At 42.3% G+C, this 22529-nt stretch overlaps 1 protein-coding gene across 3 annotated transcripts in view; it reads right to left on the reverse strand.

Annotated features, from left to right (window-relative positions):
* Positions 1–242: 242 nt before the first annotated feature.
* mastl (microtubule associated serine/threonine kinase-like) overlaps positions 243–22529 on the reverse strand; it is a 48538-nt gene continuing 26251 nt past the window's right edge. For 2 of the 3 annotated variants that reach the window (XM_070881472.1, XM_070881471.1), the window contains exons 8-12: positions 19665–21044; positions 14102–14240; positions 7343–7456; positions 4341–4442; positions 243–3418 (exon numbers count right to left, since the gene is read on the reverse strand). In XM_070881472.1, the coding sequence (XP_070737573.1) occupies positions 3261–3418; positions 4341–4442; positions 7343–7456; positions 14102–14240; positions 19665–21044 (1893 nt within the window). In that variant the 3' untranslated portion in view covers positions 243–3260. Of the gene's footprint in view, positions 3419–4340; positions 4443–7342; positions 7457–10502; positions 10524–14101; positions 14241–19664; positions 21045–22529 lie in introns of all 3 variants that reach the window. The other variant, XM_070881470.1, reaches the window with a different exon arrangement.

Below are 22529 nucleotides of genomic sequence, written 5' to 3' on the forward strand. Positions count from 1 at the left end.
GCCATTCCATCCTCTTCCAACACCACTCCTCTGTTAACTGAGTGGGATTGGCCCTCGACAATCTTTTTAAATGCTACAGGGCTCAAATTCTGCCTCCCAAAACTAACATGTTAAACAGAAGAAAAATCTAGTGATACTGGTTACTAGATTTACCTTTTCATTTGTTTTTATTGAAAACGCAAGGTATTTTGTTATGTACAACACGAGAACTGGCTACATGATACAATACAGTGCAGTGTTAAAATTCTCAGATTTCAATTGTAACATTTACAATACCATGAGAAAAATTAAATTCATTTTATTTTAAGCATTATTAAATGACAAAATAATCGCTAACAAATTACTTCAGTTACGTGGATAGACTGGAGAACCTGGGGTTGTTCTCCTTAGAGCAGAGAAGATTTGAAATGGGTGTTCAAAATTATGAGGGGTCTGGACCGAGCAGATGGGTCAAGAACAAGAGGACAGAGTTTAGGTGATTGGCAAGAGAACCAAAGGCCACATAAGAAAAAACTTTTTTTTTTTTTAAAAACACGGCGAGTGGTTAGGAAAGGGTGATGGAGGCAGATTTAATCACTGCTTTCAAAAGGGAGTTAGATAAAAACCTGAAAGAAAAAAAATTGCAGGGGGAAAAGGGTGAGGGAGTGGGACTAGCTGAGGTGCTCTTGCAGAGAGCAGGTACGGGTTCGATGGGGTAAATGTCCTTCTTCCGGGCTGTAACCATTCTATGAAATTTACCCAGCAAGTAATTGAGCCATACAGACCAGGAAGGTCCCAGGTTTGCTTTCTCATCTCTGCTGTGTTGGCTGACTGGACAGCAGAAGGGGTGGGAAAAAAGTCAGTTAAGATTCCCAGTCCTGATAGACATCCAGTAAGCTTTGTTTAAATTGGACATGGACTGACATGAGGTGAGAATGTGATTGAGCTCAGCTGTGATGGATGTGCTGTCATTCAATTTCAAGACTCTCGCAAATAATGACCACTTGGATGAAGTACGAGAAGATGCCCAGTGCCTGTGGAACTGTACGCCAACAAGGAATATGTATGTGCCTTATTTCAAGGGAGGAGAGCAAATTGTCAGACAAAATATGAAGGAAGATTTTGGACATGAAGTTATGAAATCATGAATCTATTTCTACAGAATCACACTAACATGGTACAAGTCAACTCCACAAAGACGGTGTTAAAATTCTGCCTTCAAAAGGCTAGTGACATTTTGGAATCAACAGACAAGGCAAGTTTTGAAATTTAGGACTCTTATGAACAGATACTGAAAGAGCTGAGCTAGTTTTCATTGGAGAGAGAATCAAAGTGCAGGAGGTCATTCAGCCCATTATGCCTGTGCTGGCTCTCAAGGAGCTACCAATTAGCCCCACTATCAAAACCCCTCAAAATTTTGAACATCTCTTAAATCTCCCCTGAACCTTCTCTGCTTTAAGCAGAACAATCCCAGCTCCTCTAGCCTCTGCAGATAACTGAAAACCCTCATTCCATTCAAAGCAGTATAAAGCATACAATAATGGGATGCAACTGGTCAGGATTGAATAATTAAATGATGTTTTGAAGTTTTTGCTCAATTGATGGTGGACAGGGGGGGCTGTGGAAGGGCAAAATTTCATATCTATCTTCTTGGAAATGTGGGCCAGCAACCCAGAGATTATAAATTGTATATATGGTCTGTTCAATGGAGAGGACTCATGGACCAAATGTCCATTTCTTGCTTCATATATTATGTTCCTGTAAAGGGACAGAAAAGCACTCGTATTTCTAAATCACAGCAAGAAACAAATTGGTACCGTTCAATGCAATGTACCCATTGTACAGAACTACCATGGCATTTCTTGAAGCTGGTATAGAACATACATAATCCACATATTAAGAACCAGAAAAAAAAATAGTTAACTGACCCATAGTTGTTGAAGATCACAAAAGTGTTAAAGAATGTCAGTGGAAAATATTAAAAGACAATACATCTCATTTTCTTCTTTCAGTTGTATGTTACATTTTCATTTTGTCTGAATGTTAATGTTCTAAAACACAACCCAAGTGTAGCCAGTTCATTACAAGGTATGCAGCAGAAAGAATAAAACATTAGTCACAAAAACTATGAATGCCAAGGTAAACACATTCAAATCACATGGTCAGCATTTGGAGCTTGCTCCTATAAAGTTTGCAGAAATTTAAAACACCCAACAATCCATGAATGAAATATAATTTTTTATTTAAATCACCACTGTACTTTGCACATAGGTAGTCTATCTAGCACAAAGCAAGTGCAATCGAGTCGATCTGCGTTGAGGTGCTGCCAAAAGCGTGAAGTACCTGTATATGTAGGTACTTGAGTTATTGGCAAAAAGCACTAAATCACTTGAGGGCAGTTGCTGATCTGCAAATTCTTAATTGATTAAATAGGACAAGAAAAGCATTCAAGGATACACCTTTGGCTGACAAGCAAACACCAACATTGATACAGCATCACCCAAGAACTTCGGAAAAAAACTTGCTTTAAAAAGAGCTGACATGCCAAACAATGCACTAATTAAGAGTACAGAAATTTGCAGCTTTCATTTTGAATTAAGGGACCTCAAGCAAATGAAAGCATGAGGCAGTTAATAGCATCCTTTATATGTTCATACCGGTTGCTAGTAAGAGACCACGACCAGTCAATTGGTGGTAGTGACAAATTTCCATTTCAAAGTAGACATTGAAATGAACAAATCAAACATTCAAAAAGATTGGGAGCACGAGGCTTTAGGATTCAGTAATACAAGCAAAATTAGAACCAACTACAATACCAGTAATTAAAACCACTGCAGTATTTTGTTGTCCACCGTAGCTGGTAACTGTAAAAATAAAGTGCATTTATTCCAGGGAGGGAAGAGGTTGTTTCAGGGAGAGCCTGCAGGACTCTTGGTTTGTAACATCAATCGCTGTTGTCCAACTCCATCCAAAACTGGAAAAAACTGAATAATGTTAAAGAATAAAAAAATCAGAGGAGGGCAAAGAGGTAAAAGATGAAACAATGAGAACATCTTTAGGCAGTTTGGTACAGCTTTTACAGAATGGCCAACAAAATAAACCCCAGGATCATTGCAAATGTGATGATCTTAAATATGGTAAAAGTAACAAAAGGTAGCTTCCACTGGTACCAGAGACAGTACATATTCAGTATTAGTGAGTCTAGTATTACTATTACATACAAATTAGTGCATTTTTCCCCTCCCTCCTGTATAGTAATTAGGATCAGCCAACTGCAGGTGCTACAAGCTGAATCCTGAAACTGTAAGGTGTTGAGCATTATTCCTGGCTTCAAAATACGTTGTATCCATTTCATCATCTGGCTGTGGTATAAAGGGCATTGGGCAATTCTGCAGATTGTCCCAGTCCATATCATGGAAGAGATGATGCTTCTTGAGCTCTGAAAGATAAAACCAAAAAAAAAGCTGTTGCTCCTTTAACGGTGAGGCAGACAGCGAAATGCCATTTTTGAGAAACTAATGACATAACTCAGACAGCAACATTTGGGTATTGGCATTTAACCACACATCTGCCCCTTTTTTGAAGTTGTACCAAATCTGGGCCTTTTTTTCCCCAAAATATCTAGCACCACATTTCAGATACTATGGGGGAAAAATTCTGTAACATCCGGGAGGCGGGACATTTTGCGCCAGGCACGGAAGTCCTGCCCCGTTCGCTAAATTAAGGTTACTGCCTCAGAAAGGAAGTGAAGAGCAAAATAACACGCTCCATTTCCTTTCTGGGACACGTGCGGAGCGGGGGCGCAACGCCAAGCACTGGGTCACGTAGGAGAGGCTCTTCCCTTAAAGGGAACGGCCCAAGCTGCAAACTGCATTTAAAAAATGGGCCCTCCTAGACTGACTGCCAGGGAACGGGGGTGCCGGGCTGACTGTTGGACCTAAATTCAAAACGCCCATGGGTGAAGAAAAAAGTAGCAATTGTTTTGTTTTATAAATGCCCACACTTCTCCTTTAACCAGCCCCCCGTGAGCAGCAGGCTGCCTTATAGGAGCCCCCTGAAAGCTGTCGCTGGCAGAGCCGGCACAGCTTCAGGGAGCAATACCCAATTTAGGGTCCGGGGTGCTGCGCACGCTGTCGTCGTCAACAACACCGACACAGTGGAGTGGGACGCTATGGGCTACCGCCGCCGCCGCTAAACTCCTGCAGAATTTAGCGGGAGTAGTTATCGGCACAGTGCCTAGGTGAGAAGTCGTTTGCACCCCGTTAACAGCGCTAATGGGAGGCGCAAACGACCCGAATTTCTATGAAAACTATGAAATGGCGGCAATTTGACCAAAGAAGTCTCTTTAAATGTCTTCAAACCTTTTAATCCAGCTCTCTTGAAACACTCAATGGTCAGTAGAATCTCAATCGCATTATGGGCATTTTTAGACAATTCTTCTTCACCTTCTGGCCAAGGTATATCTGCAACAAAAAAAAATGTTGTAATGAACTTTGGAGTCAATGATCATCAACAACACAACAACAACGTATATTTAGAGTGCCTTTAACATAGTAAAAGGTCCCAAGGTGTTTCACAGGAGTGTTACCAAACAAAATTCGACACCGAGCCACATAAGGAGATACAAGGGCAGATGATCAAAAGCTTGGTCAAAAACCTATGTTTTAAGGAGCATATTAAAGGAGGAGAGGTACAGAGGTGGAGAGGTTTCGGGAGGAAATTTGAGCTTAGGCCCTCAGCAGCTGAACGCACAGCTGTCAATGGTGGAGCGATTCAAATTGGGGATGTGAAGAGGCCAGAATTAGAGGAGCACAGAGATCTCTGAGGGTTGTAGGGCTGGATGAGGTTACAGAGATAGGGAGGGGCTAGGTCTTGGGGGCATTTGAAAACAAGAACGAGAATTTTATTATTGTGGTGTTGCTTAACTGGGAGCCAAAGTAGGTCAGCGAACACGGGGTAATGGGTGAATGTGACTTGGTGCGATTTAGGACACGGGCAGCAGAGTTTTGATTGACCTCAAGTTTATGGACCAAGGTGTAAGCGTGTAAACGATCATGACTTGAGTGAAAAATGGCCAATGGTGACAGAGCCACACAGGTGTCCTCGTCTCAAATAGCTGCACTCTAGCCTCAGCAGTTCTGACGCAAGGTCACCGGCCTGAAACGTTAACTCTGTTTCTCTCCACAAAAGTTTCCGTTTATATTTCAGATTTCCAGCATCCGCAGTATTTTCCTTTGAGTTATGGGTTCAAGGCCTACTCCAGAGCTTGAGCACATAATCAAGACCTACTCCAGAGCTTGAGCACTTAATCAAGGTCAACATTCCAGTGCAGTAGTGAAGACGTACTGTCTTTCGGACTAAATGTTAAACAGAGGCCTCATCAGCCTGTTCTGGTGACGGAGATGGATGTTAAAGATCCCATAGAATTTAATAACAGCAAGGAATTGTGTGTGCCCTGCGAATGATCCCTGTACCTGAACGCATCCGATATTGGGCTTCGGGTCTCACTTAATTAGATCGGCAAGCTGCCGACACTTGCTGGGCCGCCTCAAGCAGCTCACCGGCGAAGAGGCTTCGAATTTCAGGCTGCTGTGTTGTTGGCAGCGGTCGACAAGGTGGTCATTAAAGGGGTAGGGCATGTAATCACATGATCGGGAAAAAGAGCGATCGGGATCGAGAGGTGGCCCATGGTTTTAATGTGGACCCAGGAAGATCAGTCCTGCTCCGCATTTATGCAAGTATTTTTTTTTTACAAACTTATCTCTTTGCTGGCGGTTAGACCGCATGTAGACCTGGTTTTACTGTACTCCGGGCAATCCAATTTTGCATACGGGGCCTCAAACAGTTGTTTAGCCCCTTATTTGCATATGCAAAGAGAGCCTTAAGCCAGTTTCAGGCATGAGCCCTGGACACCTACATCAATATGGCAGATGGCATATTTCTGGCTCGTAATGAGCACATGCTTCTTGCCCACTAAATTGGCATGGTGCCATTGAATTTCTCATCCATTAACTATTATTGTTTTTACTGAAATGCAAAGAATTTTGTAGGCAAACATTTTGCACAAAGCAAGATCGCATAAATAGCAAAGCAATTAATTGTTTGCAAAGTACTTTTGAAACATCTGAGGGACATGATAATTCAAGTCTTTCTTGCCTTTACAGGAGCTATAATACATTTTTACTCTCCTCCTCCTCCTCCTCCTCCTTCTCCTCCCCTTCCCTTCCCCCCCCCCCCCCCCCCCCCCTTCCCGATATCAATTATTTTCTCACATTCTCCTGAAGATCGATGTTAACACCTTGCTGAAATATGTTCAGATGGGTGCTAGTCAAGCTTCAGTACCACACCCAAGTGCTCATCCTTCATGCACGAGTATAGATAGGAGAGTGGCACAACAGAGCCAGTGCTTTCCTTATCCAACATACATATACACACATTTTCCGGCAGCGATAATGATCAGGAGTGAAAACCCAGTTAGATATTCCCTTCTTGAATTCAAGAATGCTGAAACAAATGACAACACTTTGACTGCTTCTTGGATGTAGGGTGTCAGTCATGGCTCAGTGGAAGCACCCTCACCTTGGAGTCAGAAGGCTGTGGGTTCAAGTCCCACTCCAAAGACCTGAGCACATAATCTAGGCTGATACTCTAGTACAGTACTGAGTGCTGCACTGTCTGAGGTGCCATCTTTCAGATGAGATGCTAAACCGAAGCTCCATCTGTCCTCACAGGTGGACACAAAAGATTGCATGTCACTATTCAAAGAGCAAGGGAGTTTTCCCTGATATCCTGCCAAATATTTGTCCCTCAACCAACATCACTAGAACAGATTACCTGGTCATTACCACATTGCTGTTTGAAAGACCTTGCTGTGCACAAATTGGCTGCCACATTTCCTGCATTACAAGTGACTAAACTTCAAAAAGTACTTCATTGGCTGTAAAGCGCTTTGGGACATCCTGAGGTCGTGAAATGCAAGTATTTATTTTTCTTCGAGATCATAAAAACTGGGACCCTCCTTACCTGTATGATACAGCCACTCACTCCCATGAAAGTGATCTCAACATACAAGCAATGGAAACAGGGCACAAGCGAAAAACATTGTTGTAATTCATTCTACATATGTTCAAAATGACTGCTCATTTTTAAATCTTACTTTTTACTAAGCTAATTGGTATGTATAGAAATGCAACATTAGCAAGTCTACTGATCGTGCTTTAATTTTGTACTATTAAAAGTGAAGGAAAACATTTCAAGTTACTTACTTGATGATTAAGGAGCACATATATTACATATTAATACTGAGCTGCGGGTAGTAATTTGACATTTGCATAAAGAAAAATGCACCAAAAATGGTTTATACCTCTTTTCAAGATATTCTGAAAGACCTGTTGTGGTGTTTCATCATTGAAAGGTGGAATGCCTGTCAGAAACTCAAACAAGCACACACCAAGGGCCCACCAATCCACTGCAGGACCTAGGGCATAATAGCAAAAAACAAATTATATACAATTTTCAAAAGGAGCTAAAAATAAATAAATATGGAAACGCTGGAATTATGCATCATGCCAGTTGGTATCCGTAAAGAGAAAAGATATTTAGCATTTCACAAACAGAGCCGTTGCTATTTTTTCTTGGGTACGGGGGCCCTTGAACTAGCTGCACGGCTCATTCAATTTTTCATGCATGTGCGGTTATTACCACTGTAAAGCCGACAAGCAGCCTGCACGGGACCTCCAGACCACTGCGCGACCACGTGGCTGTACAGCTTAACGGGAACATTGGATTCTACCCAAAACATGAACCTATCTTTTCTCTCTTCAGATGCCAATGGACTTGCAATGTTTTTATTCCACATTAGTAGTTGGGGTATCAAACTCCAAAAAAAAAAATCATTTTTACACCAATAAAAATCTTTCAGAAATGTTTTGATACTTTCCATGTATTATTCCTTCCTGCAATCATGCTACGCACGAACCTTATTTGTTGCACTTTGAATGAACTGATTACATTGGTTTACTATATGATAAGCACATAAGCAATGTATGCTTACTAAAAAAGTATCTTCTAACATAAGTCCCAATATTTCAAGTCTTCCTTCGTATTTGTATATCCACATACCAAACATCCTCGTGAATTTGTGCTATGCCCTCACTTTCCTTCCCAAACTGTGGAGCCCAATACTACACACAATATTCTAAATGAGGTCTTACTAAGGTTTTATGTAGACTCATCATTACCTATTGACTTTTATATTCTATACCGTTTGTGATTAAAAACCTAGAATTGTACAAAGCCTGTATCTGGAGTACCAAGTACAGTTTTGGGCACAAAACACCAGGAAGGATATATTGGCCTTGAAAGGAGTACAGCGCAAATTCACCAAAACAATAGGTTAAATTAGGAGGACAAGTTGCATAAACTTCATTTGTATATCCTTGAGTTTAGAAGGTTGAGGGGGTGATCTAATCAAATATTAACAGATTCAATAAGGTAGATAAAGAAAAATTATTTCCTCTGTTGGGGGAATCCAGAGCATAGGGGCACAATCAAAATTAGAACAAGGCCATTTAGAATTTAAATTAGGAAGCACTTTTCCACATAAAGGGTAGTGGAAATCTGGAAATCTGGAACTCTTTCCCCCAAGAGGCGGTGAATGCTGGGTTCATTATCATTTTCAAGACTGAGATCGACAGATTTTTGTGAGGCAAGTGTGTCAAGGGATATGGAGCAAAGGCGGGTATAAATTAAGTTGAGGTACAGATCAGCCAGGATCTAATTGACAGGTGGAAATGGTTCACAGGGCTTCTGAACCAGAGGTGCTGCCTTTAATATCCGGTGAATTTGAACCTCCAAATCCCTCTGCTCTTTCACAGCACCGGGCCTACTTCCATTGAGAATATATTGTCATGCTTACCGACGGTGAATTCCATCTGCTACTTTGTAGCCTATTGCCCATCTTATCAATATGACACTGCAATTTCCTTTGGTCTTCCAAATAACTAACTATAGTTTCTATTTTAGTATAATCAGAAAATTTCAACAGCACTCCCTCGAGGTCTATACCTAAAGCAGCCAAGAACAGAACCCCGTGAGACATCTCTACCACTTTGAGAAGCTGCCTTCAATTCTTACTGTTTTCTCCCTTCTAACCAAATTTTAATCCAGGTTGCTACTCTTCCTCAATTCCTTATCCCATAATTTTCTCTAGTAATCTCCCAGCCCAGAGCAATGGACCAAATGGCATCCTGTGCTGTAAAGGCTAATTTTACACAATGTAATCTTTTTTGGTTAAATGTGGTTCTTAGAGTAATAAAGACAGTCTTGACATTAGTACCATGATATTAGTATTCATTTTTATGATATAAATGCAGAGAGTCAATGCAAAGATGCCCAGCCCCTGCCATCTAAACTGCAGAAGCGTTAAATGCATCTTAGGCTTCAAGGCAAATTGTGAATGGTCAGCAGTTTTAGACCCCAGAATCAGCAACAACTTGCATTTATATAGTGCCTTTAACTTAGTAAAACACCCCAGGCACTTCACAGGAGCATCATCAAATGAAATTTGACACAGTCACATAAGGAGATAACCAAAAACTTGGTCAAAGAGGTAGGTTTTAAGGAGCGTCTTCAAAGAGGAGAGAGAGGTAGAGTGGTTTAGGAAGGGAATTCCAGAACATAGGGCCTTGGCAGCTGAAGGCTCAGCCGCCAATAGTGGAGCGAATAAAATCGGGGATAATCAGGAGGAGCGCAGATATCTTGGAGGGTTGTAGAGCTGGAGGAGTTTACAGAGATAGGGAAGGTCGAGACCATGGAGTGATTTGTAAACAAGGATGAGAATTTTTAAATCGAGGTGTTGCTTAACCAGGAGCCAATGTAGGCCAGTGAGCACAGGGGTGATGGGAAAACGGAACTTGGTGCGAGTTAGGACACAGACAGCAGAGCTTTGGGTGATCTCAAGTTTATGGAGGGCAGAACATGGGCGGGAGGTCAGAAGTGTGTTGGAATAGTCAAGTCTTGAGGGTTTCAGCAGATGAGCTGAAGCAGGGGTGAAGTCGGGTGATGTTATGCAGGTGGAAATAAGACGGTTTTATGGCACGGATATGTGGTCGGAAGCTCATCTCGTGGTCAAATATGACACCGACAATCTAAAAAGTCAGCTACCTTTATGTGGTGCAAAGGATACTGACACATTAGAAGAATGTTTAAAAATAGTGTGTATTTTTTTTGCTGTAATCAAGAAAAAAGTTACTTGTAAGTATACTGTTATTTATAAATACCATCACCTTGAAAAGGTCAAAATAAAAGAACACTCGACTGCTGAGCAACCTCGTCAATTCTAATAGGTCAGATGTATTGCAGCAAAATTTCAGCTTGAACAAGTTGCATTTCAGACTACTTGAAGCAAAGCACTGCAGCCAATAAACATCAGAATTCGCATTGCTTAATTGATTTCAATTTTGCATCTGCTCTGCATGCTGCCACTCCCACTACTAAAAATGGTTAGATTATTGTAATCTTACCGCATTGCAGAACTCCACAACCTAAAGTTGAAACAGGAAATGTTGTCAATTCAAAGATAGTGTCATGCACTGATTGCACATGCACTATATGCACAGACGTAGTTAAGTAAAGCAGCCTGTCGGCACATCCTAATGCATGCTTATTCCAGTGAGTTTTGTCTTGTCTAAATAGGTAACTGGTTTCAATATCCAAGCTGGTTAACTGATTGATGTATGCGTTTCAGCATTTTAACTTTCCGCAGCTACGTTCGCTCCCAGGTGTCCCTGGGGACGGAGCACGCAGTGTCCAAGCTCGAGGCCTTCCGTGACTGGTGGGCACCGGAGGGACTGGAGTGCATCATCGCCACCGGAAATAGGATTTTAATTTAATGTGTTACGGTTCACTTAAATTTTTTTCTTTAATTTACAGGGGGCACATGGTTGACTTTTAAGCAATGAAAGAGTCATCATTTTAACTTTATGTCTGCCAGTTTCCTGATCTTAAAAAGAGAGACTTCCAGACTTGATTACTTCAATGCTCCCCTTGCTGGCCTCCTTCTATCATCCTACATAAACTCTACTCATTCAAAATTCTGCTGAATGTATCCTGTCCTGCTCATTCTCAACACCCTCGTCCTCATTGACCTAAAGTGGCTCCCTAATTTAGATAAGTTAGGGGAATGGCACCCATGTGTGGCAAATATTTTTCAGTGTGGATAAGTGCAGGTTATGCATTTGAGTTTGGGAAATTCCCAAGGATGTTTATACCTGGCTAGGGTGCCTGTGAAAGGTTACTGATCAAGAGAGGGACCCGTGTATCAAAGTGATGAGGCCATTGGGAAGGCAAGTAAGTTTTCAGGTTGCATTGCTAGAACAAATCAATTACTAAAAGTACCACACTTGGGCTGTATAAGGCTTTGCTATTGTGAACAGTTTTAATTCTCATGTGGTAGGGGATATTGAAGCCCTGGAAAAGCTACTGAGTGGGATGACCAAACCAATGCAGTTTAACTGCTTAGTTATCAGGATAGGCTCCAGGAGCTATGGTTATATTCAGTTCCGTTTTGGTCTCCTAATCTGAGGAAGGACGTTCTTGCTATTGAGGGAGTACAGTGAAGGTTCACCAGATTGATTACCGGGATGGCAGGACTGACATATGAGGAGAGACTGGATCGACTGAGCTTGTATCCACTGGAGTTTAGAAGAATGAGAGGGGATCTCAGAAATATATACAACTCTGACGGGATTGGGCAGGTTAGAGGCAGGAAGAATGTTCTCATTGCTGGGGAGTTCCAGAACCAGGGGTCACAGTCTAAGAATAAGAGGTAAGCCATTTAGGACCGAGATGAGGAGAAACTTCTTCACTCAGAGTGGTTAACCTGTGGAATTCTCTACCGCAGAAAATTGTTGATGCCAGTTCGTTAGATATATTCAAAAGGGAGTTAGATATGGCTCTTACGGCTAAAGGGATCAAAGGGTATGGAGAGAAAGCAGAAAAGGGGTACTGAGGTTGAATGATCAGCCATCTTATTGAATGGCGGTGCAGGCTCGAAGGGCCGAATATCCTGCTCCTGCACCTAATTTCTATGTTTCTAATGAAGACTTAGAGGGGAAATGATTGAGGTTTAAGAAAAATGATGGGATTAGATTCTTTCCAGTTGGATAGGTTATTTGAGATGGATAGGCATACGTATAAAATCCTTAGGTGAAAAGTCAGGTTAGATGTTAGGAAGTATTTCTTTTCACAGAATAATCACCAATATTCCCTTTAAGCTTCCGGCCATGCAGCCGGCTCACCAGCTTTTAAATGCAAAAACCGCGCACATGCGGATTTTTGAATGGGTCACGTGGTTCCCCCCAAAATTAGAGGGAACATTGGTCATCGCCTTCTGGAACAGATCACTGAAGGGTGTGGCGAATAGAGATTCTCTGCAGTCCTTCAAGAGGTAGCTGGATAAGTTCTTGAAAGGAGATTTCCTGTTTATAGATGGCAAATTGTGGGTTGGTTGGGATTAGAAAGATATTGACAACTGCACAATCTTGCAGCATTTTCCACAAGGCGAAGGGCTGCCACTTAATATTTATGAGCCACTGTGTACATTTGTTGTAATCATTTGAAATTTTAATCTGGAATTCAAGACAGAGCACAAAAGATTACAGGATACCGAATGTGTACTTTTGAAAAACAGCGTTCCATAGCCATGCTACATGAACATTACTATTTGAACCAAATGTTAACTGTATTTGTCAAAAGCTTCGCATGAACGTTCAGGCCTTTTGATACCATTTACTAAAGCCCACTTCACACACCTGAACTCTTTCCAGATCAAGAACTACATCAAAACTGATGCCACATGCATCTTTGGAAGTGATTGGCAGAATGGGTGGGTGAGTGGACAATTACCAATGACTAACAGCAGCAAGAGGAACATATTTTCCTTGTGTCCCCAAGAATTCATTCAATGACAAATTAGCCATTTAAAATAATTGAAATACTGAACTCTGTAAATTAAACTATTGCTAGCCTTATTAATATGCAATGTTAATTCCTCATATCCACCATTGTTTCCAATCAGTCAAGTTGTAATGGAGGTGACAGAAATGGAAGAGATGTGTGAAGATCAAGTGCTGCCCCAAATGGACAAGAAGATACCAGCAAGTCAGCTGATACCAATCTTACATCTCGGAGGGGCTGGAGATAGTTCTGGGAACATGTCCCTCCTTTCCTCAGCCAAGGGAACTTAAAGGGGACTAAGAGAAAAAAGATTTTAAACGCACTAAGTCGTTTCAAAGCGAGTGTACTGAAGGTACAAATCAGTACAACACCTGGGGTGCCATAGTAATTTTAACTCGTATATAATTCAAAAAGAGAGTTTGGTATCAGTGACAAACATCCTCCCCAAGGGGGTCACTCTTTCTGAACGAGTCGAGACAAAAGAGGCTAGATTTTGCAGTCTTGTTCCAGTGGTGATCAGACTGCTGGAAAGCACATGCTGCTTGGGCTGACAAGCTGTGGAGTGGACTGCCTGTATGTTGAGATATTCACCAATTTGCATATTAGTGCTGCATTTCCAGCCTGAATTGGGCAGGAAACAAGGAACACATTTGTTGCAGGGGACAAAATATCCAATGTAGCAGCAGATTTAAAGTAGACCTACTGTGCATTTCCAAGTTTTATTTCAGGCCTCATGCATCCATTTTCCCATAATCTCCCCCACTTATCTTTTTTCCCTTGCTTTTCAACATATTAGCTATTTTCATGTTTCGTCTTTCGAATGTCTTTTTCATTTTCTCAATGAGATGATCTTTTATATCATCTAACAAATTCCCGCTTCTCCAATGAAACTGTTTGCAGGTCATTCAGTCTGTTAATTTCCTCTCAAGTGATTGTAGTATCTGTTTGTCTCTTTTCCTCGCCCCTGTTCCATCTGACTAAAGGACTTGGTTACCTTTCAGTTCTCGGCTCAGAGGAATGGTCGACTCCTGAAAATGTAACTCACTTTTTCTCTTCACTACAACTGACAGACCTGCTAGGTATTTCCACCATTTCCTGTTTTGGTAGTACCCTGCACATCTAACAAGCTGCCTGTACGAGGTATTACAACGGTGACTTCTCTTACCATGTGGCATTCTCAGGAGCAGCTCGGGGGCCAAGTAATCTGGCGTTCCCAGAATTCTATCCGCTTCTGTTGGAACTGGACCTCTGCGCACACTTTTCGGAGTTCTATAAGGAGTTTGCATAGTAGCCGTCAGTGGAGTCTGAATATTTAAAAACCATACGAGAAGACATTAGGAATCTTTATTATAGTGAACATATCAGTTGCACACAAGAGTCACATTAATTGAAAAGAAAACCATTGCTACACTAAACGTGCTTGCAGACTTTGATAATTACAAGAATCAAACATTTTATTCTCACCCAGGCACAAGTGAGACTTTCAAACAGAAAAGTCCCCCGCAAAACTGATTCCTAAAGTCAGAGGTATGAGGGGGGGGAAAAAAGGATAAATTTGAGTTTTTCAGTCTTGAATGGAAATGACGAGAGTATTTCATATAATGCTAGAAGATAGAAATGGTAAAGAAAAGGTAAACCCAGAACACTATTCAAAGTAAAACCACGACATAGGACAAAGCATGCATGGGGTCAAATTGCTGAAAGTAAATTTAGAACTGATGTCAAAAGGTTCTTCCTCACAAAATATGGAGTGGACTTGGACAAAGGCAGTGGAAGACAAAAAGCCAAACTGGAATCAATTAGTCAGATGCTGAGGTGAAGGTTGAGGAGTGGATGTGTGCTGGGATTTCTCCCTGACATGATTAAATCTGTAATCGATACAGAAGTGACAGTGCGTGGAAAGTGGGAGTGAGTTAGGGACCAATTTATAAATAGAAGTATAGAATACAAGAGTAAAGAAATAATAAATTTATACAAAAACAGGAGTGCCGTGTTTGGTACCCCATGAAGTTGTGGTTCATGTAGAAACTAATGACATAGGAAAGAACAGAATGTAGGTATTAGAGGAAGGTTCTAAGAGCTAGATTTTCCCCAGCAGTTTTTTCCGGTGCACTTACTGTAAATGCGCCGACTTTGTGCGCTGGAAACGGTGCCAAAAAAATGTGCCCCCATTCTGTCCACTCTGCTGTGTGTCCCGGGTCCTGGCGTGGCGTTTCTCGTGGGGTGGGGGGGGGGGGGGAGGAGACGGAGCTACAGTCCTGCGCAGCAAACACTGCCGGCATCTCTGCACATGCGCGCTAGAGCACACTCGGATATCGAAGGGTCGCATTGGAGTAATGGAGTCTGGAGGTGATGGAGGGACATGTGAGTTTTAGTGGCAGATGGGCTGTGGCCCTTTTGACAAGGGCGGGGGAGCGGGACTAGCTGAAGTGGCTCTTGCAGAGAGCCGGCACAGGCTCGACAGAGCATAGTCTTGGTGCAGAGCCAGAATGGCAAGGAGAATTCACAGGACACCGGAGAGGAGAACATTGACAGCCAAAAGTGCCCAGTGTGAGATCATCTTCCCACTCAACCAGGAGGACTTTGATTTCAAGCAGCACATTGTGAAGCACTTTGTAGCCTTTCCTCTCCCTCCCCCTCCCGATGCCACTGAGACTAGCCTTTCCTCTCCCTTCCCTCCTCCCGACCCGGCCCGCTGCCATCCCTGGCCGATTTCAACTAAAGGATTTAATACAATTTTTTAAATTGTTGTTCAATTGTTTACCCTATTTTTATATAGTTATTTGAACTTGTATATTGAATGTTTGCTGCTTGGTGCAGGTCCTACCTGCGCGATTTGTTAACTACCCGCAACGTTTTTCAGAGCTGGCCACGTACACTGACCTAAGTGGATTTGGAGTAACTTTTAACTGGTCAAAATGGCATAAATGGCCAAAAGTGAAAATAAAAATGGAGGTAAAAAAAAATCTAACCTAACCTAACTCTGGAGAAAATTTTGTCGGGAAAAATGGCATTTTTTAAACTTACGCCAGAAAAAACAACTTCAAAAAAAATTAGAGCAAGTCATGGGGAAAATCGGGCCCTAAATGTGGGTGGGTGGCAGGGATTAAAGGAGTATTGTGCAGGGAGGAAACAAAGCAGGACAAAAAGAAAGTAAATTCATAGGTTTAGGTGCATAAATACGAAGCATTTGCAACAAGATGCCTGATCGCGAGGCTGGTGTGGCACTTGGGAAGTATCTTAGAAATGTGGTTACGCCGCAGTTAGGAAGACAAACACAAATACAAGGTTTTAGAGCGTTCAGGGATGACTGACTAAATACGTTGGGATGTGGCATAGATCTACAAGTCAGGAACATCTGGGAATGAAAGGAAGAAGAACAGGAAAAAGGCTTTCCAATGAGATAGCCTGGCTGGAAGTAGAAGTACAAAGTGAACAAAAATAACTAGGGGTTTTCTACAGACCACCGATCAAATTTTTTTAAAAAAGGACAGGATACTGTACAAAGAGTTGAGGAAGATAATACACAGACAGAAAGAGCATGTTAATGGGGGCTTAGCTAACCTAATAAACAGGGAATATAGACAGTTTAGAATCTAAGCAAATGAATGTAGTGCATAATTGCTGGCTGATGTTCGGGATGCAGTTAGAGGCAACTCATAACTTGACCTGGTAATGACAGGTAATCCAGATAGCAAACTGGGAACGGAAGTCATTGTACCCCTGGTTGATAGCGATTATAACGTGATTAAAATGTGACAGGATCCAAGACAAATAAACAGTACAAACTAATATTCCAGTATACAACTTTAAAAGGCCCAAGTTTATATAGTGAGGGGAAAATTTAAGCTTAATTAACTGAGGGGAGCAAAAACCTCAGTTGAGGAATGGAATACATTTAGGACATACTACTGAGTGTACAGGATATCCACGTACTAAGGAGTAGTAAACACAGATTAAAGAAACACAACACGAAAAAGATGACTAAGACAATATGAAAACAAAAATAAGAAAACCAAACTCTACACGGTTGGCATGTTTGAGTATTTACTGACTGAGCCCAAACGTGCTAAATGAGACTAGGGGCAAAAGATACCAAAGTGCTGACAATTAAAAGAAGGCGATCAATAAATACAGGGGCAGTACTATTGGACTGGAAACAAGTCAACGCAATACCTATTTTCAATCTAGGTGATAAACCCAGGTATCCGCATATCCATTAGTTTCACGTCAACGACTGGTAAAATAGTGGAATCGATCAGGGGGAACTAAGTTGAGGAGTGCCTATAAGTGGCCACTAACAGTTTCAGAAGGGTCGATCCTGTCTGACCAAGCTCCTTGACTTATAGAAGTGATCTCCCAAATAATCAGAATGTGCTGACACAGTATGTCTAGATTTCCAGAAAGCCTTCAATAAAATTTAACATGAACTACACAGATCTATTTTTTTTTTTTAATTAGTTCCTGGGGTGTGGGCATCGCTGGCAAGACCAGCATTTATTGCTCATCCCTGATTACCTAGGATTCAAAATAAAATCCAAGGGTAAAGAATCTGAGATTTTAAAAAAGCATTGAGGAGGAAGCAGGGGATATTAGTTAAGGAAGTGATTTCTGACAGGTGGGGGTTGGGGGGGAAATGTAATGAGTTCAGCATGCCACAAAGATTGATGTTTTGACCCCTACTGTAAAGGATACTGACCAGAAAGCAAGTCAGTCTCTTACCATCAAATTCCAACTGAAGGGGATCATATGAAGTAATGTGAAATTCTGCAGCAATACTAGATTCCTCCACTAGATGGCGATGTAATATTTACATGACTCGTTGAGACTGCTTAGTGGCAAAAGTGGATACTGCAAGATCACAAAATCTGTACCAGAAGTTAGCTCATCTCAGGGCAAAGGCAGGTGACTGCAACTGAAAGAAATGGTACAAATTCAGCCAGGGTCCCACTTCTGATCACTAACTACTCAGTGACTGTTATTGCATATGTGGATGTTAAGTGAGGGAAAGGATCAGGCTCCACTATGGTAAGTTAACCTCTCCCCCAGTGCCCCCATCCCACCTATGGTTAACTGGACTGCTGAGACTTATTGTACCATGTGAAGAATGACTGCTTAGGCGAGGTGCCAGAAATGCCCATAATCTGTAGAACTATACCCATGTAAGGAGTCAATGCCTTCAGAGTGGGGGAGGGTAAACTATGGATAAAGGACAGGGAGAAAAACACAATGCATCTGATTAACAAGTTTTAAAACCTCACCTGACTGATGCTGCAAACCACTTTATACTACACTGTCTGGCAAAGGACTCTATCCGAAACATTAAACTATCACATAATCCTTCACATGAGGACATACCTGCCGTGCATTTCTAGTATTTAGTTTATATTCCCACTGCGCCCATTTTATTTTTGAAATCTTCATTTATAGGGTAATTTTGCCACAATCAAACACCAAGTGCCGCAGAAGTCACCAGATTAACTTTTACAAAGATCGTTGCAATTGTGCACAAAAGTTCAAATTAAATTTCATACTTTCTCAAGAAGAGTTTCTCAGGACTAAAGTCAAATTCTCTAACGTGACATTTACAATAGCTTATGTACTCATCATCATCATTAGGCAGCCCCTCGAAGCGAGGATGACTTGCTTCCACGCCAAAAAGGGATGAGTTCACAGGTGTTTCAATGAAGGACCTAATATTCCAGATCCCGAACCACATCTTGAAGGGTGGAACATGCCTGTGTGTGGATTTTTTTTTTTATAAACGTGGGGTAGCTGTTGCACACCAGCCACCACAAGGGCTTGACAGAGCTAGGTCTTGGTCCAGTGACAAGGATTACCCAAGACGACTGGAGACCAACTCTGTTGCATGGACCTAGAGCTGGCTTATGTACTAGTGAGTAAACGACCACTACTAATACGGTAAATGGCATCAGTGGAAAGCAGCACATTGGTACAGATCCCATACCCATGCTAATTACCACTCTTATTTATTTACTGAGGCAAATTATTATAGAAATTGAACAGTTAGTGAAGAACGTACCTGCACCTTAGTTATGCGAGTCTCTATGCAAGTAGTGGTGTGTATGCATCAGTCGGTTGGAAGACATTTATTTATTTTTGCCAGGGGAGGGTGAAGCTCCTTTTATTTACTCCAAGCGCCATAGTGCCCATAGCTAAGAAAACAGGCAACCTAGGCTTCCATTCCACAAACACACAGCAGCAGCTCACGGATTATTTTCTCTCCATCTCGGGAGGCACTTGGCCCGATATGCTGATAGGAAGAGATGAAGTTGAGCGAGACAATGTTCGTGTTATGTACAATGGTTCAGGTCCCATGCAGGCCGCACAACGGCTTTTAAATGGAAAAACCTTGCATGTGTGGAAATTTGAATGGGCCACGCACCCCCAAAAAGCAGAGGGAACAGTGGGGTGGGAGGACGCTTGTGTGGAGGATAAACACTGGCACTGATCAGTTGGGCAGAATGGCCTGTTTCTATGCTGTGGATTCTATGTAATTCTCTGCTTGATTTTTCTCCACAGCAGTGATTTTGAGACCGCTTTTATAAAAAAAAATACAATAACTTTCTTTGGTTAAAGAAATCAGTATCTTTGCTCTTTGCACTGTATCGTGGTTCCACATTTGAGTTGCCTCAACATAATCTACTCAAACAAGGTCTTCCAAGTTCATGTTGCAATTATTTATGTCATGCCAAAAGATAAATTACCTGAAATGATCCAGTTAGCCTGTATGGTAGGACTCTTCGTAGAGGTGTTGCAGCTTGTGGGTAGCTCCCAGTGCAAAGGGATATATTCATTCTCTCTGCAGAATCCACATACATTTTGCTTTGTACGGATAAATCAGATTCATATATCGGACTACAATAACTCCGGGATACTACAATAGGCTTATTTTGGTACGAAGTCAAAGGATTGACCAGGAGAGATGGTCGAAGGTCATAGCAGATTTCTGCTGGGTGGCTGATACACTGGTTACTATCACCACCTATAAGCTGATTCTTTGGAGCTGTACAGTGAGGAAAAGGTAGTGTTTTATACAGGAGACAAGACTGTGGAGATACTTGGTCTTTAGCCAAGGCCTCCTCAAATGAAGAGTCTTTAGTGCTCATGTCTAATGTTTTCTCAAAATGACCGTCTGGGAAAGATCCATCCTGAGCTGAAGAGGCTGAACACAAGCTCAGGCTTCTTTTTAGGCTCCTGTCATTCTCAGCAGTCTGAAAACTGCAATTCAATTCATCTTTACAATTCTCCTTTTCACATTGCTCATCCAGTTCGCTCAACAGGTTTTTGGCTAAGGAAGTAACAGATGTATTCTCGGGCATTGTGCTTTCAGATATACTGGTGTTCTCCCCAAGGCGCCCACTAGTTACACCAGGGCTTGTGCAGTTACGTACTGAAGAACCCAATTCCAACGACTGTATTTCCCTGGTTAAACCAGTGCTAGCAATTGGCCGGAATTCTGGTATTTCACATCCACGTTTATATTCTGAATTAGCCTTCTTCCTTCGAGAGTTGATTGAGAATGGGCTGTGGTCCACCTGATCAAATGTTCTCTTTAACTTCTTTTGCTTATTGCAACTTTCCTCTTGGAATCCATTCTCATGGTGCTCTTGGGCAGCATTTGGTGAAGCATCCATTAGGCACCCTGAGAGATGTAAACTTTCAGTTGGAGCAGTCCCTTCTGATATAGTGGGTGATAAACCTTGGCTGAGATTCACAGAGCTTTCCATGACCCGAGGTCCCCAGGGAGGCGAAGGGCTAGGGCTACAAAGTCTGTGCACTGTGCCTTTGGTCACCTCAGCTGGGGGCGAAGTCATTCTCTCTTCTTCCCTTGCCACGTTTTTGTAAAGGCATTTTTTGACGAGGCCCTTCGCCACTGCATTGTTAAGAGGGGTGGCCTGAATCTGAAGGGGCTCGGTCACTCCATCGAGCCTGCTTTCTGGACAGCTTTCATTCTCAGCTGGAGACAGAGCAATTCTCAAATTGTCTTTATGATCGATGATGCCATTCTTTCTAAACAAGCTTTCTGCTATAGCTTTTCCAGCAGTGTTAATCACTCCAGCGGTAGGTTGTACAGCTTCTGAGCCCTGCAGAGATCATAAAAATATTTAAATCCTGTGCAAAACAAAAACAATTGTCTTGGAAACTTCATACAGGTCGAGCGTCTGAAATCCGGAGTTCCGAAATTCGGAATGTTCCGGAATCTAGGCCGATCCATGGCAGGATCATCCTGAAAATGTTCCGAAATCCAGACCCGCCGCCAGACTCTATCGCTCCACCACTGGACCTCGGCTGACCCGGAACCTTGGCCTCCCTGCCTCGGGACCGACCTCAGGACCTCTCCCCTACCCAGACCCCCCCCCCCCCCCAATCTCACTGTGGCTGCCACCCGGATCCCCCCCTTTACCTCGGCCCAGGCGTTTCCGGTTTTGGGACGTCAGAAAGACGTTCCGCAATCCAGAACGGTCTCGGTCCCAAGGTTTTTTTTTTTTTTGGATATTCGTAGCCAATCGTTCCAATTCTTTGTCAAATCACAAACGCCAGAGGTCACCTTGGGCCCATTCAAGGATCACTCTGTGCCAATGCTCTTAGCCAAAAGGCCTAGAGCCACTGCACCGTTCCTGGAAGTACTGCAATACCAGGTTCGTGCCATGGAGGTGGATGGGTCAGGTCCCCCACACACCTCCGTGGAGGTGGATGGGTCAAGTCGGTCCCAAGGTTTCCGGATTTCGAACGCTCCACCTGTACCTCATTCGTATCAATCCAGTTACATCCAATAGCCAAATCAGGTAATCAGCCACCTCTGACAACTGAAAACACAAAGGATGTTTTGGTTTCACTCAAAGTTTATATAATTTCATTGATCAAGTCAGTAGACTTCCCTGGTAAGTACTAATCTTTCTATGACCCCCATCATGTTCTCGGATAAAAAATGATATAGGATATTAAAGAGTATCTGAGCACACTAATCTTCGTACAGAACAGCTCCTCTAGGGCATCAAATCAGTGTGTTGGTGGAGAGGTAAAGCTGGGCCCCATCGTCACTGCTGGGAATTCTGACAGAAAACATTGCCGAGGGGAAGCCAATGGATGAGAAAAGGAAGGGTGGGGGCAAGGATGGAAGTTGAAGCACACCAGAGTTGACCATACAGGCACAGGTTTTACATAGGATTACATAGATTGAGACACCATTGCAGAAAATGTGCTGACTGTAGTTTGCAGCAGGAAAGTAGAGTAGAAAACACATGCTGAAGAACCAGCTCTGCCAACAAGCTCTATAGCCATCAACAAAAAGGATTACAGGCATTTGGAGATATACCATTGATGCGATGTAATGCAATGTTTATATCTCAACTCATACATCACATTGGCTTATACTTTTATGGTGAAGGCTGTGGATGCTGAGTCAACTGAAATTTTTAAGACTGAGATCAATACATTTTTGTTAGGTAAGGGTATCAAAGGCCTGTATATGGAGTTACAACACAGATCAGCTACAATCTGACTGAATAGCGGTACAGGCTCGAGGAGCTGAATGGCCTACTCTTGTTTCTAAACTGTCACAATTGGTC

The sequence above is a fragment of the Pristiophorus japonicus genome, chromosome 5, assembly GCF_044704955.1.
Source record: "Pristiophorus japonicus isolate sPriJap1 chromosome 5, sPriJap1.hap1, whole genome shotgun sequence".
NCBI lineage: Eukaryota > Metazoa > Chordata > Chondrichthyes > Pristiophoridae > Pristiophorus > Pristiophorus japonicus.